Source organism: Cibotium barometz, chromosome 59, assembly GCF_041138505.1.
Source record: "Cibotium barometz isolate CiBa-2024 chromosome 59, ASM4113850v1, whole genome shotgun sequence".
Classification (NCBI taxonomy): domain Eukaryota; kingdom Viridiplantae; phylum Streptophyta; class Polypodiopsida; order Cyatheales; family Cibotiaceae; genus Cibotium; species Cibotium barometz.
This window is the reverse complement of record NC_141104.1, coordinates 17,127,001-17,148,963: the sequence shown is the minus strand read 5'-3', so window position 1 is coordinate 17,148,963 and position 21,963 is coordinate 17,127,001. Positions and strand designations below refer to the sequence as shown.

The 21,963-nt window shown below is 44.0% G+C and overlaps 1 protein-coding gene across 5 annotated transcripts in view; it reads right to left on the bottom strand.

Annotated features, from left to right (window-relative positions):
- LOC147605545 (phosphatidylinositol 4-kinase beta 1-like) overlaps positions 1-21,963 on the bottom strand; it is a 52,698-nt gene that overhangs the window by 5,675 nt on the left and 25,060 nt on the right. For all 5 annotated transcript variants that reach the window (XR_015265174.1, XR_015265176.1, XR_015265175.1 and 2 more), the window contains exons 7-10: positions 16,695-16,817; positions 16,515-16,584; positions 14,532-14,629; positions 14,287-14,391 (exon numbers count right to left, since the gene is read on the bottom strand). Coding sequence is in view for 2 of the 5 variants with exons in the window: in XM_086793552.1 (XP_086649678.1) it covers positions 14,287-14,391; positions 14,532-14,629; positions 16,515-16,584; positions 16,695-16,817 (396 nt within the window). In the remaining 3 variants the exon portion in view is untranslated. The remainder of the gene's footprint in view (positions 1-14,286; positions 14,392-14,531; positions 14,630-16,514; positions 16,585-16,694; positions 16,818-21,963) is intronic.

The window sequence follows — 21,963 nt, the reverse complement described above, 5'->3', positions numbered from 1 at the left end:
ATTGGTATCAGAGCATAGGGTAGGCAGCCTTAGCAATCAGTGCATGTTCATTCTCTAAAGTCATTCAGTCATCATGTTTCACGTTTCCGCACACCTAAATCCAATTCTCAAGATTCTGAAGCCATCCCTAGGGTTCTTCCCTTAGGCATGCATTAGTAAGCCATCCATCTGCATTTTGCATAGCATATAGGCTTGCATCAATATTTTAGTCATCCTAGCAGTCATACCTAGCATCATGCATTCTGCAAGGCCTATAGGTTTCACCCATGAGTTCTCTGGGGAAGAATGACATCCATCATCAAAGGAGTGAATGGAGTTTTTGACTTCAATTGGCAATAGGGAGTTTTTGACTTCAATTGGCAGCAGGGAGTTCTCTTCCACAGAAGAAGAGGGAAGTTTGCTCCAACATTCGCCTCAGGAGGTTCAGAGGTTCAGGAACGACGGAGATGGTGTGTGAAAGGACTCCACAAGCAAGTCAAGGGTGACTCAAGTATTCCAGGTAGATCTGCAGGTTGCAGGTTAGCAGCATTGTGCCATGAAGTTCCCGCAGTTCAGTAGTCTTTGGCCCACAGGGATCTCACTCCAGCATTGACCTCAGTCCCGGCAGAAGAAGTCAAAGGGGACAAGAGTCTCATTGGAGGAAGGTCAACAAAGAGTCAGAAGGTTGCCAGGTTACCACCCAGCAACAGTTTAGCAGAGGGGAATGTCACGTGCACACCCTTCAGGTGTGCAGTGACATGGCATCATTTTAGCATCATAAACATCATCAGGATTTTTCAGGCATTTAAATGAAGGTTTTCAGCATGTACCACATGGCATGGGCTGGATTCAGCATTGTAGCATCACATTAGCCATCTAGACCAAAGCATCGATCAGTCCCCGCATGTCACAGCCGCTGCACCAACTTTCTTCGCCTCAGCTAGTCGTGCGCACAGTCCCACTGCCACCGCCTCCCTGTTTGCCAACTGCGTGCGCCAGCGCCACCCTGCTCAACTCCGCCTCGGCCAGCTCTACGACCTGCCCAGCCTCTGTTCTTGGCTCCAACTCCGCAAGTGTCTTAAGGAAGGGAAAAAGGGAAGAAGAAACTCAACTAACCAACAACTTCTTCGCAAAGGTACAAGCCTCTTTTGGGGCTTTCATTTTCATGCGTTTATTGTCAAACTCAAGGTCTCTCTGCTGCATATTTGGGGATTCTTCCTCATAAGGGGAAGTTTTCTAAGGTGGACGCATCCATAGGCACTCTTGTTCTTGTGCACTACTCCCGGAGTCTTGTTTTTACTCATTCAAGTACACAGCGATCGCACCTTCAATCACGTCATATCTCAATGCTTTGTGTGCACACTCCCATAAGTCTCTTTTTTCTCGTATTTTCCCAAGACCTCACATCAAGGGGGGGCTTTTCCGTTCCTAGTTTTCTCTCCAACTTTGGGAAATCTCATACTACTGTGAGGATGACACAAAGAGCTGCTTCCACTGAGCTTTCTGAATTCGGTGCCTTCATGATAACCGAAGATCGACTTGATGGTCCCAACTACTCGTTATCGAGTTTCATGGTCAAGAATCTCTTAATTGCCAAGGGGCTATGGGAGATTGTCACGAGGCAAGAGCCTTGTCCTATTGCACCAACTCCTGGTGCCTCGACATCAAGGGCGACTCAGATTATGGCACAAGTTGTGTAAGACATTACAACACCGCACCGCCTCTTGGACCCAGTGAAGACCAAAGACGGAGGGATGCCCGTGATGCTCAATCAATGGCCATGATCGCTCTCTAAGTCAAGTGCTCGATTGTACCTCACATCAGATCCTTCCAATCCCGTAATGAAGCACGAGTCATGTACCTAATGCAAGAGCTGGATGACTTGACCATGAACGAAGGTGATTCCATTTCAGATCATCTTACCAAGGTAGGAAACCTTAAAGAACAGCTCCTGAATATAGATAAGGTAGTTGATAATAGGAAATTGATCACCACCGTTCTTAACTCCTTACCTGAGTTCTATCAAAGTTTTCAAACTTCTCTGAATCTAACTATGAGAGAAGGAGGCAATCCTATATCCTTCGAGGAGTTGGTTGGATTACTTCTCCAAGAGGAGCAGACAAGGAAGAAAAGATCCAGGGGTGGTGCAAGCAAAGGAGACGGAGCCTACTTCTCCAGGGACAAAGGCAAGTGGACTCGTCACAGGGTGACACCAAGAAGAAGAAAGGAAAGTGTCACTACTGCCACAAGCCAAGACACTGCATCGAAGAGTGTCGAAAGAGGCTTGCAAAGCTGAAGGCTGATGAACACTCTGCAAATTCTGCTTCCTCTACCTCCAACGGCAAGCAGCACAGCAGCCAGAAGATAAAGTAAACCTAGTCCAAGATGATTGGGCTTTCTAGCCACAATATCACTATGGGGGGAATGTTAAATATTAATAGTGATTAATGTGGAAATAAACAAGTGCTAGGTGGTTGAGTAAACTAGCACTGAATGTAAGCCTTAAATAAAGCAGTTCCAATGTGTGTGAACAACCGCTAGTATGTATAAGTCTCGTGTAGGAGCAACCTCTTAAAAGGCATATGTGGTGGCATCATACTTAGAATATTTGGTGGAATCTTATTTAGCATATGTGGTGGCATCAAATCAAGCATATGCTTAGAATATGTAATGAGGTCTCTCCTATAAAAAGGACCTACTTGTATAATGAATTTCTGCTTTCCACTACATCTTGTACTCCCACAATCCCCTTAATCTTGTGTTGATCATCTTGTTAATTATCATCTCTCCCTCTTCTCCTCACTTTTGTGTGGCTGCACTATTGACATTAACCATCAGGTACCAGAGCATTGGCTCTTTCACACTCTTGTGTGGAGACAATCCTGTTGGGGTATAACCACTGACTATTAGTATAGTTAATTACAGTCACCCTATCCACTTATGGGAGCAATCATGCTTCAAGAGCATGAGCATAAGTCAACATGGTCTATGGCTTTGTAGATTCATGGAATCTATCTTGGAAGCCATGAATTGGCTTTATTATGCCTGTTGGGTATTCTCTTCTATATTGATATCATGGATTATTTCATCAAGCTCAACACAACTTGTATGGAGATACATCTATTGGGCTTTATGACGAACTGGCCAAGAAAGCTAAGTATTCCATTCTTTTTCTTGCAAGATTGGAACATGGGATTTTTGAATGCCTTGTCTATATGCTTTCTTATGACCTTCCACGGATGGGATATGATGCATTACTCTATGGAAGCGATTGTTATTTGAACTATGGACGACATTCATGGATTATTTGGATTTCTTTCTTTCTTGGACGAGATTTATATAGATATTGGGCTTTGTAAGCAATTTCTATAGACGAATCTCTCCGAGTTTATAGAGAAGAATTGGATATCTCATGGATATGATGCTTTTACGGATTTTTCTATCGACGACCGAAATTTTGATAAACTATAAGTCCACCTCTACTCCAAGGTGTGTGGCCAGTACGCAGTTATGGTAATGGTTTGGTATGACAACTCATTTCCATTGACCATGTCAGTATGGGTCTACGGATTTCCAGCTTTAGAAACCAATATTTTGTGTGGTATGGGACACGCACGGTAGTTGTCTTACAACACGATAGTACTATGATCGAAAGACTTCATACTTTGGTGAGTTCACTGGAACTGTGTTGATGTACATGATTTTCTCACTATGTGCATAGTTGCCGGGCGTTTCTGAAACAGGAGGTATGAAACGGGTTTCGTACGAGTTTAGTAAAATGTAAGAAACGGGTTTCGTTCGGACTAAAAAATTACTGTGGAAATTTATACATGTATGACTAATGTCATGACTCATACATGAGGCATAGCAAACACAGATTGATCATGATTCATCATTGTATACAAAAGCATGCTGCATAAATGAACATTCAACAGACTACAATGATTATAGCACTAAGCAAAAGCATAGACGAATAATGACTCAAACAAGATTACATATGAATCATGTAAATGAAATCCCTGCACTCCTGAGTCATCAACGATAAACCATGTCACATGATTCATGAAGAGACTAGAGTAAAGATAAATGTAAATCACACAAGTCCAACTGTAAATGAAATCTTGAATCCTGAGTCCTGATTCCTACAACAGAAGACTCAAGAGTCAAGACTCATCATCGTCCTTGCCCTCAACCAAATCCATATCCTCATCCGTATCATCAATATCATCAGCCTCATCCTCACTACTAGTGTCACTCCCAGAAGACTCTTGAAATGCATCCTCATCAGGTGGAGGTGCATGTGAAGTGCTGACACCAGCTGAAGCTCTTGCCTGAAATCGTGTGCCGCGAGATGGAGCACTGATTTCCTCATAGAGCATGGTGTATATATCCCTCTCCTCCTGTGGAATATCGGGTAGCTCATTGCACTTTGTGATGTAGATCTATCTTGTTTGGGTTGACTTGGCAGGGCTCTATGGGGTAGTCCTTTTGCTCAAGCAATCGTAGATTGCAGTGGCAAAAGACTAACCTCTCCAACTGTGTTGTGGACAGTCTGTTTCCCTTCTTGGTATGGAGTAAGGCCCATGTACTCCAATTTCTCTCACAAGGCCCGAAGCAGTCCTGAGAGAGAACTCGCATAGCTATCCGTCTCTGAAAGGAAACAAGATAGACATCCTCAGTGCTCATATTATAGGACTATTGGGGCTAAATCCCGAGTCCGGAGTCCGGAGTCTTACCAAGGAAGGTGCCTCAATGCCTTATTTCTCCCACCAAGAAACTGGCTGCAACTAAGTCTCCTCTCTCTTTGCAGTGCGCGACCCAAAAACACCGCTTCAATTGCGGAATAGAAGACGTTCATCCTCCACATTCAAGAGCAAATCATCGTCATCTCCCACAAGCCTGCTCATGTAGGATGTCCATCCATCTTCTAATTCTCTGTTCACATACTGCTCCTCTCTCCTCCATAGAGGATGAAGAATATGGCAACGGCATGGATGGGCCTGTGAAACCAATCCAACGTTGGTTCCATATGCCTTTCAGATCCTGGACCCTTTATAAGAAAATCCAAGTGTAACAAAGCTTAGAGAGAATGAAAACATAAAGTTATAAATATTCTTTAGCCGTGGGCAATTGCTAAGAATGAGTACCTGGCTCTAAACAATGCAGTACATAAGTTGCATCCTCCCACCAAGCATCTCTCATGACCATGAGACAGAAAGCCAATGCCTTAGGATCATTCTTATCCTCCCATTGTTGCCACTCACGGAAAACAACTATACACAGCAAGTCATGTCGTACTCTGACAAGCCTCTCCAATACTAAGAACATAACGCAAACCTTGTCTTCGAAGGCTTTAGAAGCTCAAGGTCACTATTTGCCCTGTACGTACTCAAAACCTTGGGTCTCTTGCAAACAAAATTGGCCATGCTTGATGCCGCAGAGAAAATATGAGACACCCAAGCATCCTCAATCATGAGGTCCAAGCTATGTGTGGCACAAGGTGTCCAAACTATTGTGGAGAACTTCTCCTCAAGCATCCTCCCCATGGCCACACAGTTTGACCCATTATCTGTAATGACCTGCACGATGTTGATTGCACCTATTTCATTGATTGTTTGGCATAAGTGAGACCATATAAATGCACCTGTAACCAGTCCCTGCAGTTGATGCATCTATGGCACGGAGAAACATGGTTCCTTTGTAAGAAGAAACCAAAATATTGTATATATTCCTCTTTCTCACATCTTACCATCCATTGCAAAGCAAGGTACATCCATACTTCTCCCACGTTGCCTTCAAAGGCTCCAGCTTTCTTGTCAAAGCTTCCTTCTCATAGCGAAGCTCCTTGGTGCGCAATGTCTCATAGTTTGGACCCTCCCACTCACACCCAATGCAAGAGATGGCACGCATGGCTGACTTCCATCAAGGAGTCCGAGTGATATGAAAAGATAATGCACATTGCACAAACAACTTCGTGACCTTCCTAGTTGCCTCGTTCATAGCTGCCTTTTGCATGGCTTCTCTCATATCTCCTCGCTTCAATAGAGGAAGAGCACTTCTCTTAGCTGTTGGCAAGGACCTTGAGCTTGCAACTTGCGACACCTGCGTGCTCTCAACGTCATCGCTCACATCGATCACTAACCTCTGAGATGCTGCAGGCAAGAACAAGAAGAGAGTGGGTGAAGGCCCAAGGGTGACAGGGTCACCTTCGCTTGGTCCCAAGAGTGTAGATGCCAGAGGTCGACGTTCTCAAGAATCAAGGTGGCGGGTACTCAACGTGGGTGTACTTTCAAATTCGTTTGTGGAAAACGATGCAACCCGTGCCATACGTTTTTTGTTTTTAGGTTTTTAAATAAACTTTGTTTGAAACCACGTTTCCTGTGTACGAAGCGTGTAGACGTTTCATACACGTTTCCTAAACGTTGGAAACACGTTTCATTGCTATTCTGACTATGTGTATGCATTGGACTGGCGTCCATGGCTATTAGTTTATGCTTATGCATGGGATTGACGCCTGTCATGGACATGATCTTCCACTAGGACTTGATGTGTTCATGCCCAAAATGTCATGTTTGGGATTAGATGTTCCGTTGGAACTTGATGTTTTCATCCCCAGAATATCTAGTGGACTTGGCTTTCTACTGAGACTTGTGCCGATGTGTACATGTCCGGAAACGCCTAGAGGATTGGCTTTTCACTAGGTTTGGTACCTCGTGTACTTGCCTGGAAACGTCAACGTCTAGAGGATTGGCTTTCCATTGGGTCTCATACTTCGTGCACTAGCCTAGAAACATCCTTTGGTACAACTTCATGAACGGGAACTTGGTTGGTTCAGTATATGCGTGTATACCTGTAAGGCCAATTGGCAAGGGATACCATGTCAATGTGTCACGTAGTCCATGATATGTGATGGAGGAAGGGTACTTTGGGGACTTGTGCCTAAGCGCTCTTTCTATACATTGTTTGGTATGCCAATCTCATATAGTGGTTTTACGGTGTATACTTGTTTCGGAATGGAGTTTCCTTGTAGATATCTTTGGTTATGGACATCCATTGGTTACGGAGCTTCTTTATGGACGACTTCCTTTGGATTATGGATCTTCCCCATGCATTGTTGGACTTCCTTATGCAAGTATGGTATACAGGTCTATGGATTCCTGGACTTCTTTTCTAGGGATTTGGATCCATCCTCACGTGTACGGATTATGTTTATGGATTACCTTTTACTGGGATGGATTATTCTTTTTGACTTCCTTTATTTGGGATGCATTGGACTCATGAAACTCATGGTTATCTCATGGCTCGAGGATTTCTCTCTAGATTTCTACACCTAGCCGAAATGCCTATAAACTATGTGTAGCAAAAATGCTTATGGAACACTAGGCTATCTATACCTACAAGACTCGAGTGATTGTTTTATCTTATTACTTAAGCCCACCTCTCATCCAAGGTGTGTGGTTAGAGTACCAACACGGAGTGCAAGTGGTAGAGTGGACATGATACCTGGTTGGCATGGGACTTATGTCTACGCCAAGTATCATGTGGATTGGCACTTGCCTTGAGCCTGTTTGTTATTTGATTATAAGGTGTCATGGATCTTATGGATTACAGATTTGGCTTTTACATCCCATGTTTGGAGATATGGTTGACTCTTGTGCCCATATCTAGTATGTTATTATCTATGGAGACATGGTTGGCTTTTACGACCATGACCGGGATATGTTATTATCCATGGAGACATGGTTGGCTTTTACGACCATGACCGGGATATGTTATTATCCATGGAGACATGGTTGGCTTTTACGACCATGTCCAAGATATATTCATGGATATTGGTATTTCTTTATGATATCTAGACTTGGGGGACTATTTTTGTCTCGCCCATTTATTTGGGACATGCTTTTGATATTAATATTATGGAGATTTATTTTGTCTCATCTATTTATGATTCTTAAAGTTTTTGAGACTCTCGTCTTGCCCACTTAATGGGGCATGATTATATCTTGGAGATATAGCTTGAAGCTTAAAGTTGCGGACAACTTTTAAGAAGCTACGGATGATGTCACCAGCCTGGACATTTCCCAGTTTAAAAGCTGCAATTTTGTCATCATTTGATCCCATGAGCAAAAGATCATCCACATAAAGACTGGTGACCAGCAAATCTTTCTCTTCTTTCTTTACATACAAAGTGGCTTCTGATGGACTGTTCACAAAGCCTTGAGTGAGCAGGAAAGTATCTATCTTTGCATATCAAGCTCGTGGAGCTTGTTTCAAGCCATACAAGGCCTTTTTCAGCCTACATACTTTCCCTTCATGACCATGTTCTGCAAAACCTATGGGCTGATGTACATAAACTTTGCATGAGCAAAAGATCATCCACATAAAGACTGATGACCAGCAGATCTTTCTCTTCTTTCTTTACATACAAAGTGGCTTCTGATGGACTGTTCACAAAGCCTTGAGTGAGCAGGAAAGTATCTATCTTTGCATATCAAGCTCGTGGAGCTTGTTTCAAGCCATACAAGGCCTTTTTCAGCCTGCATACTTTCCCTTCATGACCATGTTCTGCAAAACCTAATCCATGATGTGTGCATGCTCATTGGTCCATGTCTCCTTACGAGTACGGCTAGCAAGAGGAGCATCTAGATGGCTGTCCTGTAATGTCCTCAAATACCATCTAGGTATATGTCTGACCTGTGGAGCCTGTTGCCCCATATTTGGCTCAACTTCTGGCTCAATCTCCTGCTGAATTTCTGCACCACCTTCATGATTAGCTGGCTGCCTTGCACCCTCAGGGATTGGATCACCAACTATGGAATGAAACTCCATAGGTAGTAGGCCTTCAAACACATCATTTTCAGCCTGATTTGCATCATAACTAGCCATGGATAATTCTGATTTTTCGTCAAAAATCACATCCTGACTAGTGAATATCTTCTTGGACAGTGGGTCATATAACCAGTAGCCCTTGCTCTCACGGCTGTACCCAACAAAAACACATTTTGTGGCTTTATCATCCAACTTCCTCCTCAACTCTTTGGATATGTGTGCATATGCAAGACACCCAAAAGTACGAAAGTGTGATACCGAATGCCTGCGGCCATGCCAAGCCTCAAAAGGAGTAATGGAAACCAATGCCTTTGTGGGACATCGATTCAAAATATGACAAGCACACATAACAGCTTCCACCCAAAAAGACATGTGGTAGCTTCTTTGCCTTTAACATACATTTGGCCCATCTCCATGAGTGACCGATTCTTCCTTTTTGCAACCCCATTTCGCTGTGGAGTATAAGGAGTAGTATACTGATGCTTGATACCTCTACTCTCAAGAAAGGAATTCAACATGTGTGACACATATTCCCTCCCTCGGTCAGAACGGAGGGTCTTAACCTTGCATCCTGACTCTGTTTCAGCAAGTGCTACAAAGGCCAAAAATGCATCATATACCTGTGATTTCCGTGTCAACAAATAGACCCAGCATATACGAGACAAGTCATCAATAAATGTAGCAAAATAGAAGCAACCTCCTAATGACTTCGTCTGCATGGGACCACAAAGATCACTGTGTATAAGCTGCAACTTTGCAGTTGCTCGTAGAGCCTGATCACGTGGAAAGAAAAACCGATGCATTTTTCCCAAAATACATCCTTCACATATGTGATCTGGAGGCTTCTCCATAAGAGGTAGGTCTGTCAACATGTTATGTCGCTGCATAAGCATAAGACTACCAAAATTTACATGCCCCATGCGAGCATGCCATAACTCCGCATCAACCATAGCTGGAGGAAGAGTGAATGCATGATAAGCAGACTGATCCACTGGCTGAAATGCATCCAACTGATAGAGTCCCCCTGCGAGATGTAATATGCTTTGAAGCACCACTATCAAAATACCAAGTACATGCATGCTCAGTCATACTGAGTGCCTTTGAAGACCAAGAGGCATCATAACTGCATGCGTAGAAACAGTAATCCCTGTCTTCAACAAAGGAAGTAGTCTCTGGAGGAGCTTTAGAGGTATCTTTTATAGACAACCCAGACTCCTCCTCCTTCTCTTTGGCAATCCTCTTCCTACACTCTGTGATGTAGTGACCTGGCTTCCTACAGTAATGGCATTTGTCCTTTTCTTGGGCTGTCCATCACCTTTCTTGGTATCCTGAGATGAACCACCATCACCTGAATTCTGATTTGAACTCTTTGGCTGAAACTTGCCTTTCCCTTTTTGACCTGTCACAAATGCTTGTTCAGCACTTGTGTTCATGTTCATGTTCTTCCTGATTTGCTCTTCCTGTAACAAGAGAGCAACAAGTTCCTGATACTTTAGGGGCTCAATAGCATTCCTCATGCTAAGGTTCAAAGAGGTATGAAAAGCCAAGTAGGATCTTGGCAAAGAGTTTAAGATGGTGGATACAAGCTGTGTCTCAGGAATAATCTCATCCACATTGATGAGTTGCTCTCTCAAATCCTGCAGCTTGTTCAAGTGGCTAGACATATCATCTCCTTCATGCATCTTCTGGTTTTCCAGCTCTCTTTTCAAAAATGAGATCCGTGCCTCATTACGAGCGGCATACATCTGCTCCAAAGTCACCCATGCATTCCATGAAGAGCCAGCTGAACGAATATGAGGTATAATAGACCTCTGTACTGACAATGCAATAAGTGATAAGGCTTGTGCATCTTTGGCATCCCATGTCTTCTGGGCATTTGTTCTTTGAACAGATTGTGGCTGAACCGGTGCCTGTGCCTGTTGTCCTCTTCCACGAGCACCCCCTTGGGAAGGAGTCTCTAGAGCCAATGGACCTGGACGTGGTTCATCACCACTAACAAAATCCCAAAGACCTTTTGCCACGAGCACATTTCTCAGCATGAAACTCCACAAGGAGTAATTCATGCCATCCAGCTTGTCTTCCTTAGACAAGTACGTGAACACATCACTCTGCTGTTGATTTGCCATTATGCCAGTGCACAATGTTGTACCTGTGTATCAAAAAACCCAAAAACAACCACCCTGAAAGCAACTGTACTCCACTGAATACAACTGACCCAAATATGCTTGCACTCTTAATCCTCTGAATGTGCAAAACAATGCACCACTGACTGAGTAGAGCAACAAAAGTGGCTCACACAGTACCAAAATGCCCAAAAAATGCCTAAAATTTCTGCACCCAAAGCTTTGCAAAAGCCTGTAGAAGTTTCTTTGCAAGAAAACCTCTCTGTATCTTCCAGAAAAACTTTCACAGAAAAACGCCCAAATTTCAAAACATGTAAAGCTTTAAATTTTACCCAAGTGATTCAGCAGGTACTGGTCGGCTGTAGGCTGTACGGAACAGCAACAGGTACTAGTCAACTGCTGTACGAAAATAGCCAACGCCTGTATGGACAGACAGCAGGCCTGTACGGATGTACAGCTATCTGTGCAGGACTGTACGGGCAGTTGATGGCGAGGGCAGCTGATGGCAAGGGACTGTACAGACAGGGAAGTCGAACCTGTACGGGTTGACGTAATTCCACCAGTCGGTGTGGAATGTTTGGTTGAACACAATGCTAATCAATACACTTAAATACAATAAGATTTTATGGACAACAAACACAATACAAGATGTACTTTGTTGATTTGACAAGAGACGCACAATGAGCCGGAATGGCCAACCCTCCCTTAAATAGTGTATATTAATCTTGGGATAATCAAGTCTACCATGTGCCCTGACATCGACTTAGCCACAACCCCCCCCCCCCGCCCCCCCTCTCACTCCTCCCCTCTGCCAACGCTCCCAACACCACCTGGATGGCTTCATTCTCTAGGATAGAGGATTCCCTTCTGATTCTCGGCTTGGTAGGAGGCCTACCCTTATTCAGCATGGAGGTTGGTCCCCACGGGAGTCTCACCCACTCTCAATAGGGTTTTGATGGCACTACTCCCACTCCCCTCCAGAGAATCTGCATCATGGGCCTACATGGGCGGAACTGGCAAATCGAACCCTCCCCCCCCCACCCCAGCCACCCACCCACACCACAAATCCCGTTCTTTGAGTACTTGGCCAGACTGAGGCGTTGGATCCTTCCACAACAGATTGACGGCACCCCCACTGCCTATTCACTTCTGACCCTGCCACTACCAACAGCGTTACTTGGGGGGCAGTTGCACGGCAGGTGGAAGCTGGCTCAACACTTTTCTATAAGGATGATGGAAGTGGCCTAGCTCTCGTGCTCGCACATCGCCGCATATCAGTGGCCACAACCCTTGTCCGACATTGGACCCTGGAGACTGACACATGCCCCTTGGCAGATTGTCTTTTAACTAACAGAAGGATTTTTTCTTGGGAGAAAAAAACAGATGGCCTTTTTTCTCGCGCATCGAGAATATTCGCCTCAATGCCAACCACTCTTGCGCTGCTGTTCCGAACCTGCCTGCTGCTGCCCTGCACAATTCCATAGATTGGCCGTACTGCTGATGTACCTGTCCGTACAGGTGACATGGTGATTGTACCTCCTCTGTACTTGGTGTACCTGCTGATGATGTCACTGCCGTACACCCCTGCAGGACCATGTATTTATACTGGATGCACTTTATGGATGAACCGGTTGTACCTGCAAACTGTATTTGTTTGTACTAGTTGCGCTAGATGTACCTGTTGTACCTTTGATACCCAGATTTCGGTGGGGTTTTAGAAATTTTGTTGGCTGCCTATGCTGCCCATACCTCAAAAGTCGACAATGCTCCATGTGAAAGACTTGGATATTCATGTCATGTGCATGCACATGGACATGCTAATCCCAGGCTAATTCCTGATAGGCAGCAAATAAACATCTAGATTTAGGCTCTAGCATAGGTTCAAGTGTGTACAGAACACAGCCAAGAGTGCTTAGATCCTGACAGCCAGATCTGAGAAGGCTTATGGAGCAGGTCGGCAGCATATTTAAATATATGGATTTGTCTTTTGGCCTGCTGCTGGTCGGCCAGCTTCCTGGGCATATTTGGGCCTATAGAAGGCTACGCCATGATTCATTCTTAGTACCTCACTCCCACTTGGAGGCAGTCCTAGAATAGGAACTTGATGTCTAGATTAGGTTTTTGGGGTTGGTAAAGGCAGCCAACAACTTGTACCTTTTGTACTCTATGAATATACTGAATATACAGCCATCTCTCTCTCTCTATTCTACGTCTATGCTGATTGTTCTTGCATCAAGTGTTCCTATGCAATGCTTAGGGCTGAAAGAAGACTACGCAAAGCTTCCGCACGTCACAGTGGTATCAAAGCACATATCCAAGGAGAGAAAATGCAGCATGTATCAAGACCCCCAGAAGCTGGTTGGTGTTGGACAAACCAAAAGGGAGAGTTTCATGAGAGTTGCTAGCGAGTTGGGGCTGCCCCAAAAGCTTTTATGGAGCACTCCCAGGGATGGAGTTCATCCAAGGGGTGGAGCCAAGGGTGCCAAGGTCAGTTTTCCACAAGAAGGATTCATGTTTGTATTTAGGGACAGGGCAAGAAGGCAAGGGGACAAAGTGAAACAGATACATACATCTCTACATCATATTTGGAGTGGATTCAAAGACCTAAGGCAAGGTTTTCAGCGAAAATGTTGCCAGGAAGGGAAGGATGACAAGTATGGGAGACCAACCTTCTTGCGATATCACATCCAGAACAGTTAGGGTCAATGAAATATATGTTACACTACCTCCTGATACCTCGTCCATCGGGCCATCAAGACACCAACCACGCTCCCAGGGAGTCACCACTGATAGAGCAGTCGTCTTATGTCGTGCTCGGCGACCACGCCCTGGTCTGCGACCTCTCCATTCTAGACAACCCCATGGCGGAGATAATTGATCTCAGGAGAGGGCAGCACCTCAACTAATCAGCCTACATGGATCTACTTGATATACATTTTCTAGTATTTTATACTCAGTAAGGAGCACCTCAACTAATCAGCCTACATGGATCTACTTGATATACATAATCTAGTATTTTCTACTCAGTATCATCTAGGAGTCTTACTTACAGTTCTTATAACTGTAAGATAGTCAGTTTATTGTACTTTTCAGTTTCATTTGGTTTTTCTCTTTGATGAGACACCAACTTCAGATGTACTCTCAGTATTGGTCTCATAGGCCATCATGGCCTTTTAGAGACGTTAATATATCATTTCATTTCACTGCAAAGAACTCCTATTTGAAGTTGGAGATAATCATGTGGCCTCAAACATCAATGTCTCAGATAAAAATTGAAGCAATTAAAAAAACAACATTTAAGGGACAGGCCCCTTCTGACTCATAAAAGTCAAATAGGCTGAATCAAAGCCCAAACCTGAGCAATTTTCAAAGCTGGTGAATCATCCTGATATTTGTTGCAAAAGAATTCTTGTAGGCTGGACAAAGTGGGATTTCTGCTTTTGATGGAATGAATAGATGCCTGACAGTCAATGAACAGCATCATCAAATCTCCCCACACTGACCCACACACCCACGTGCGCGCGCGCGCGCGCACACACACACACACACAGGCCACTATGTGTATAACAGCATTTGATACACGGTCGGATTTGGGCTTACAGTATCTGGAATAGTCTCGATTAATGCTGTATATGATGATGTTACAAGCACCTCATAAGGTCGCAACCAAAGAGGTAACCCTGCTTCTTGAAAGATATCTGCTCAGAAAAAAAAATGTTATTTGGAGATGATGCTAGAATTTTGAATACAAACAATTTCAATGTGTGGCAGGTACATTATTAATTACCCAAGGGTAAGAAAACCAGTGCAAGGCAGGCCATAATCTTAACCTATGCAAGATTTAGCCCATAAATGCCTCCCTTTTCAATTCTAACTGATTGTTATCTCAGACCCTCAGTGACTCAGCTGATGAAGTAGATTGCCCCTGGGTCCTTTCAGCCCATTAGTTGTCTGCTAGAATACATCACTAAGTTATTCCTGTTTAAAATCACACAAGGTACCAAGAGATGGAAGTTAGAAGAACCTTGGTCCCATTTCTTGGTACTTCTACAGCTGTTTCTGGTGCATTTCCTTGCACAATCTGTCATCTTTTGCTGCAAAGGATGTGGTGGAAGTAAATCCTCTAATGGTGGTGGTGGATTTCATATCCTGGACCTTTGCAGACACTGGGATATTCTTTGTACTATGGGAGGGTTTTAGGAGGGCCTGGGCACTTTAATGCCCTTGTACCATTGCTCATATCTTATATTATAAAATAAAAGTATTATTCTTTTTTAGAAAGTAAGGGATATGCAAAGAGTTGTGCTTACATATCTTTGAATTTATGCGGGAGAAAAATAAAGCAACCAGCTCGAACTCTATGAGTTCGCATGCAGTCTATGCAGAAAACCCTGAAAGGATGAAGCGCATTGGAATAAAGAAAACAGTCTTTTCCTGTTTCTTCTGCAATTCCAAATTTTGCAGATTAGGCACCAGAGTACCATTCTTGTAATTACTCGTAAATAATTGAGTCACTTGCAATTTAAGTATGGAGCTTCAAATACCACCAAGGCTCAGCCTTGTACTTGGTATGAAACAAGGAGTGGAATGCCATTGGTGTGCGCCTACACATAGTTAAGACACCCAGCGCATGATCTTGGATAGTAGAAACTATCTTTGATGCAATCTTGTACATTGATGAAAGCAATTTTACAGCAGGATTTATAATATTTGAAATTTCAAACAATTTTCAGTAGAAAAGGATTTAAAGCAGAATGACTGCAGGCCTAATTGAGTAGACATCAAGAGCATACTGAGGCTTTATGCAAAGGTAGACATTAATCCCTCCAAGGATGGGGTTCCCCCATTGAATGATGTGATTTTACACTCTTTCCCCTGCCCCTTTGCAAGTTCACCTTTAAGTTTGTTTTCACCATCATGTCAAGCTACGTTTTCAAGTTTGAGAGAAAAGAGTTCAGAAGTTTTCAGGCATAAAATGGTATAGGTACTCTTCTACCCAGTTTTAAATCCTTCCTTACAACAATTAGTGGTTCGTACAACAGCTATGAAAAAAGCAGCATTTACTTTGCGTTTGCAGGTTTAACTGTTATGCAAGGGCAGAATTATTTGTTCAAGTTGCAATTTCAACTTTGTTTCAGCCAGTTTTCAAAATCAAGTGTAGAAGAGCAATGCCTTCTATGAGAGTGGAAGCTAAATGACCAAGTTCTGAATTCATCTAGCATTGCTGTAGTTGCACATGTTTAAGCAAAACAAGATGCATAAGCATTAATCCATTCCTGCACCATGTGTTGCAAGAGGTGGTGACAATCTCTCATATGAGATCCCAAGAAGGAATGGATAGCTGTTCTGGATGTTGTTGTGAGGGATGTTGACAACTTTACATGACAGATAATCTCCGCAGTGCAGCGAGGGATGCTGACAATGCCTCTCTGAGTTGCCCATATCCCTCATCAGGCACCCAAATGCAATAATTAATATGCATGAGTAACATTGACCCTACCAATGCAACAACTCTCTACAAATCTATGTCATCCTTCAAGCAAGGTCTAAATTAACAAGCATAACTCAATTGCAAAAACTAACCATAAAAATGAGAAATTAGCTGCACTGCCAGGTGCTCCTGTCTGCAATCATCTCCACTCTTAACAATCACCTGCAGTAAAAAAAAGTTTTCAGCTCAAAAGACTAGCAAACATCCAGATGTAACGCTTTTCCCAGCATATAAAGTAGCATAGAGTCAAACACTTTAGATTATGTCCTTACAGAGCGAAGATCCCAACCAGGCATGCTCCCAAACTTGGATATTTTCCTTATCCTTTCCTTTTTGACCTCCCACAGCTCACCTGCAAGGGCATCTGTGGCTTTTCCACTTATATCATCAAAATCCTGCAGTCACAAAAATAGGTTAAACACATTGAAATCAGTATTTTTTGTTGTTTTTGACACAAAAAAGAGCTAAGACGTGGTTGATGAAATTTGTGATTAGTCAAGCTTAGCCAAACGACTTCAGAAAGCGATGTTCAGCACAACTGAAACCTCAAAAAGCTTCCTAGGGATAGTCTGACTAGACTCTTTCCACTCCTCCCTCACAACTTTAAGAACTGTCACCTGCTTGTAAGCTCAAAGACCCTTCAGACGGACCTTGATCTGTCCCTTATCATTTTCCATGAACTTTGGGAACTCAAGTTCCATGTGCCTTGTGCAAGCAAACTATATCTGTACTCCACCCTCCGCTCCTTGATGGAACTGAGCTCTGTACGGGCAGCAGCCAGCTGGCCCTCGATCCATGGGCTGTCTGGTGAACTCTCCTGAAGCCGCTGCAAAGAAGCGAGGCTTCAACGGATGCTCCTCTCTTGCTCTTGGAAGCCAGCCAATCTGCTCTGCAGCTGCCTCCCGTAATAAACTGCTGATCTCTCCAAGGCCTACATCCAAGAGGTGCATGCGGCTGATCCTGAGTAAAAATCCGACCTCTCCCAAATCTCCTATATCCTACTGCATATCTCGAAGTCCTGAGTGAGGCTGTCAAGGATCCAGGTGCTCAAATGTTTGTCCTGCCTCCAAGGGTCCTCCAGGGATACAATAATCGGTGCATGATCAGAGAAAATAGTGCCTGCCAGAATACCAATCATGCCACCACGTCCACAAGCCCGCTCATCTACATAGAACTGTTAGAAGTCATCTCCTGTCTTTCTTTAGACACCAGGAACTCTGCTGTGGGTGTGCCCGTCCTTTGTAGGTGTTTTCTCATTTTTTCGTATTTTCCCCCATATTTTTCCCATTTTCCATGGCTTGGGGGGGCAGTCATGAGCTGGCAGGCGCATCTCTTCTGGCCGACTGTACACGACTTCATGTTAGACCTCGCCGACTCAAGGTTGCTGGCCGACTGGTCTATGAGGGCTGGTCGTGGAAATTTGTCCCTGTCGGCTGCCTCTGGAGCAGGCCGACTGCTGCCTGGGGCCCATATAAAATGGACCACCACACCCCTTGCCATTGTGTATCATTCATTCGGGATTCTTGTGTATATACAGAGTTCATACCCAGCCACTCTCTTGTCTGCATTTTTCTCCTGCTGCTCCCAATTCAGTTTGTTGCAGGCTGGCGTTTGTCTTCTACTTGGGCCTCTGTTCAGCGTGGAGTCCTGCATGTGTTTGCTCTCAGTTGTGTGTCTCATATTCCGCTACGCATTCTGACAAGAACCAGTCTAATCTGGACAGGCTAGGGCCTGTACTCCTCTTGTCGGATCTCAAAAAGCACAAACTCCCGGGGCCGTGACCAAACTCCGGTAAATGCCAAGGGTCTTGTCCCCTCAAACGCAAAATCAACTCCTCCCAAGCCAAGTACTCTATGCCAAAAACTATAGCCATGCCACCTCTGAATCTATCCTCTATCGACTCTAACATGTTGAAGTCCCCACCCATACACCAGAAATCCGCTTGTGGGAGGGACTAGCGAATTGTACTCCAAAAAGAGGCTCTCCTTGCTATGGAATTTGACACGTATACGTTTAGAAAGCCCACTCTGTCGTCTCCAATCTTGATGATCACCCACTGAGCTCTCCGAATGACAATGGTGCCCTGAGTTCACCACTGCATCAAAGGCTAGAATGAACTAGCAAAGTTGCCTCCGCTCCGGGTCAACCGTGGCAAGAGTGCTCCGGTGTGTGTTGGGTGGGGGGAGGGGGAGGGGGATTCCATCCCTCTCCCAATAGCACCAGCTATCACCGGGAGGAGAGGAAGGTATTCCTAAGACCAGGAAAGCAACCTGTCACATGAAAGCCTCAGATGCCAACCAAAGGGTCGCACGCTAGGTCGAAGCCATGCTACCACCTCACAACAAAGGCATGGGCCTCAGAGAATTTAGCAACAGATGAGCTTGGGGTGAACCATGGTACCCAGGAAAAAAGCTCTTCACACTAAAATAGTGCACAATAATTTTAGGGTGATAAAAATCCATCGCAGGAATGTTTTACAACTTTCCATAGAGATAGATGAAGACCATGTACTTTACGGAGTTAAAGTACATAGGTGGTGACTTCGGCGCCACATTTTTTGTAGGAAGTCACCACAGTGGTGTGGTTAGGTCAGCCGAGACTCCACAAGACCTATGCACTAGTTTTTAAGTTGACCTCTATGATAAGGACGTCCAAAAATTCGTGTTGTAATACCAGAAATTGTACTGCAATGTGCAATGGAGGGGTCAATTTGTGTAGTCACTTCTTAGCAGCAAGTGACTTAAGCTACATATGATATTAAACACGGTCTACATTTGTTCTTGGACTTATGACACTAGCGCGTAGTCCGCTTGAGAGTAGAGTTTTTGAGGACAAAAACCTTTCTTGAGGGAAAGGAGAGATATCCTCAAATATCACATAAACTCGAATAGTTGTGTGAGTCCAGATAATACTTGAAGGGATGTGTCTGGTAATAGCAACAAAGAGTTGTAAGTGATTGGATGTAACTCCAGACACCCATAGTGGTCAAGAATCTTTATCAAACATCTCCACATACTATATGGTCTGCCCGCATATATAGTATGGCATAAGAGATAGGAAGTTTGATTGTTATATTTGAAGGGAAATCTTCAAAAAGTTACATTTACTCTGAGTTAGAGTGGAGTTTAACCATCCGTAGATTGATGGTAGTTAGAAACTCAACAAGATTCTAGAGCATATGCTTGTGCAAAGATGTTACTCTAAGAGAGAAAGTATCTCTCAACTTTGGAACTAATCCTTGTGATGCATGATTAGATTGGCTCTAGTTTATTTCTCCTATGGCTGTAGAGCTTTCCAAGGAGAAGTTTTAACAAGTTGGTGATGCAACATGGTAGCGTAGTCTACAAATATCTAGTAGCATAGTCTGAGAACTTGCGCTACTAGAGTGCTCTCCAGTACATTAGCTTCTGTGCTAATGACATGATGCAAAATCAAGGCATGAAATTTGCCTTGGGGTTTTGGTTGAAATACCAAATCACGGCTTGCGTGAGTACTACTAGACATTTGCTTACCAATAACTTCTCCAGTTTGTTTTCGAGGACGAAAACTCTTTATCCTGTAATGGCACGTCGGATTGCCCGTAGCGGCGGTCGAGCTCGACCGGACACGTGGGAGAAATATGCTAATTACTCCATTGACGAACGAGTACTTACTTTACAAGGGTAGAGTATGTGTACCAACTATTGGTGACTTTCGGACCCAAATTCTTAAAGAAAGTCATGATAGTCCAAGTGCGGGTCATCCTGGGATTCAGAAGACCTTTGCACTAGTAAAAAGACAGTTTTATTAGCCTAGTTTGTTTAAGGACGTCCAGACTTATGTGCTGAAATGCAGTAAGTGCCAGGTCAATAAACATGAACGTCTTAAGGTGTAGGAATACTCCGTCCGCTGGAGATTCCTCAAGGGAAATGGGAAAGCATTTCCATGGATTTCATTACCGGTTTACCCAAGACGAGTCGAGGGAATGACTCGGTGTGGGTAGTAGTGGACAGGTTAACTAAAATGGCAAAGTTTATTGCCACGAAGAAAACTGTAAAAACACCACAGTTGGCAAAACTCTTTATTGAACATCTCTACAAGCTATATGGCCTGCCCGCAGATACAGTGTCGGATAGAGATAGAAAGTTCAACAGTCATTTTTGAAGGGAAATCTTCAAAAAGCTGGATACTACTCTGAGTATGAGTACGGCGGACCATACGGAGTCTGATGGTCAAGAGAGGCTGAGAATTTCTATGTAGGAGATAGTTTGTGTGGGAAGAGATAGTGTGTGTTTTCATTAGTGTATGTGCAGTGTGTACATGTGTGTGTGTGTGTGTGGAGAGAGAGAGAAAGAGAGAGGCAGATAATTTCTACGTAGTAGATAGTTTGTGTGGGAGAGGAGAGAGTGTGCTTTTAGATTAGTGTATGTGCGGTTTGTACATGTGTGTGTGTGTGTGTGAGCTTGCCCATATTGGAGTTTGCTTATAACAGCTCCAAGCATTCAACAATTGGCTTTACACCATTCATGTTGATGTATGGTTTTCAGCCGAGATCTCCGATGGCTGTAGGCCTAGAAAAGGAGAAGATTCAATCTGTCAAGGATTTCCTTGAAGATATGAATGATATGCTCAAAGCCGCACGTGAGAGCATTCGTAGCGCTCAGGATCGCGCTAAAACTTATGCGGATAAAGGACGTAGAAAGGTGACCTTTGCAGAAGGTGACTTTGTATTCCTCAAGATTCCTGCGCAGTCAGAAACCATGAAAACGGGAAAGTGTGATAAACTTTCTCCGAGATATTGTGGTCCTTTTAAAATCCTTAAGAAGATTGGGGACGTAGCATATAAACTTGAGTTACCGGAGAGTTCTCAAGTCTATCCTTTCTTCCATGTCAATAAACTGAAGAAATCAGTTCACGGGTTAGAGAACACAGTTTCTCCAAAGATTTTGGTGGACTTGATAGAGCCACCAAAGATACCACATGAACCTGAAAAGATTCTAGAGTATCGTGACAGACAAACCCGACATAACGTGTACCAGGAGGTACTTGTTAAATGGACAGATAGGGATAAGGTGGTAGCTACCTGGGAACGCCGTAGTGCAATTTCCAAAAGGTTTCCCCAGTTTGTTTTCGAGGACGAAAACTCTTCTTAAGGGGGGGGTAATGTCACGTAGGCTGTAATGCCTGTGACCGACGACAGACCGGATGGCCATGTCCGGGGTTCAGTGGGAGAGGACGCCCATGCGGAGTCATGGGCGGCCAGGCTAGTGTGGACTGCAGGCCACACACTATATAGCCTGGGGGATGAGGGGCAATCCTCATTCTTCCTCTATGGCTGGGTGGTGAGCCAGAGGCCATCCCCTCTTGTGGTAACGCCCGTAGCGGCGTTACGGATATCTAACACCTCTACTGAGAGGGCCTTTGGCCGTTGATGTGAAGGAGATGCTGATGAAATGTTTATCAGAGCATACATAGTGTTGATTTGAATAGCTCATGATGGTGTGGAGGACCAATGGAGTATGAAGCTTCTTCATTCCGTTAGCCTTGAAGACCTTCACCACA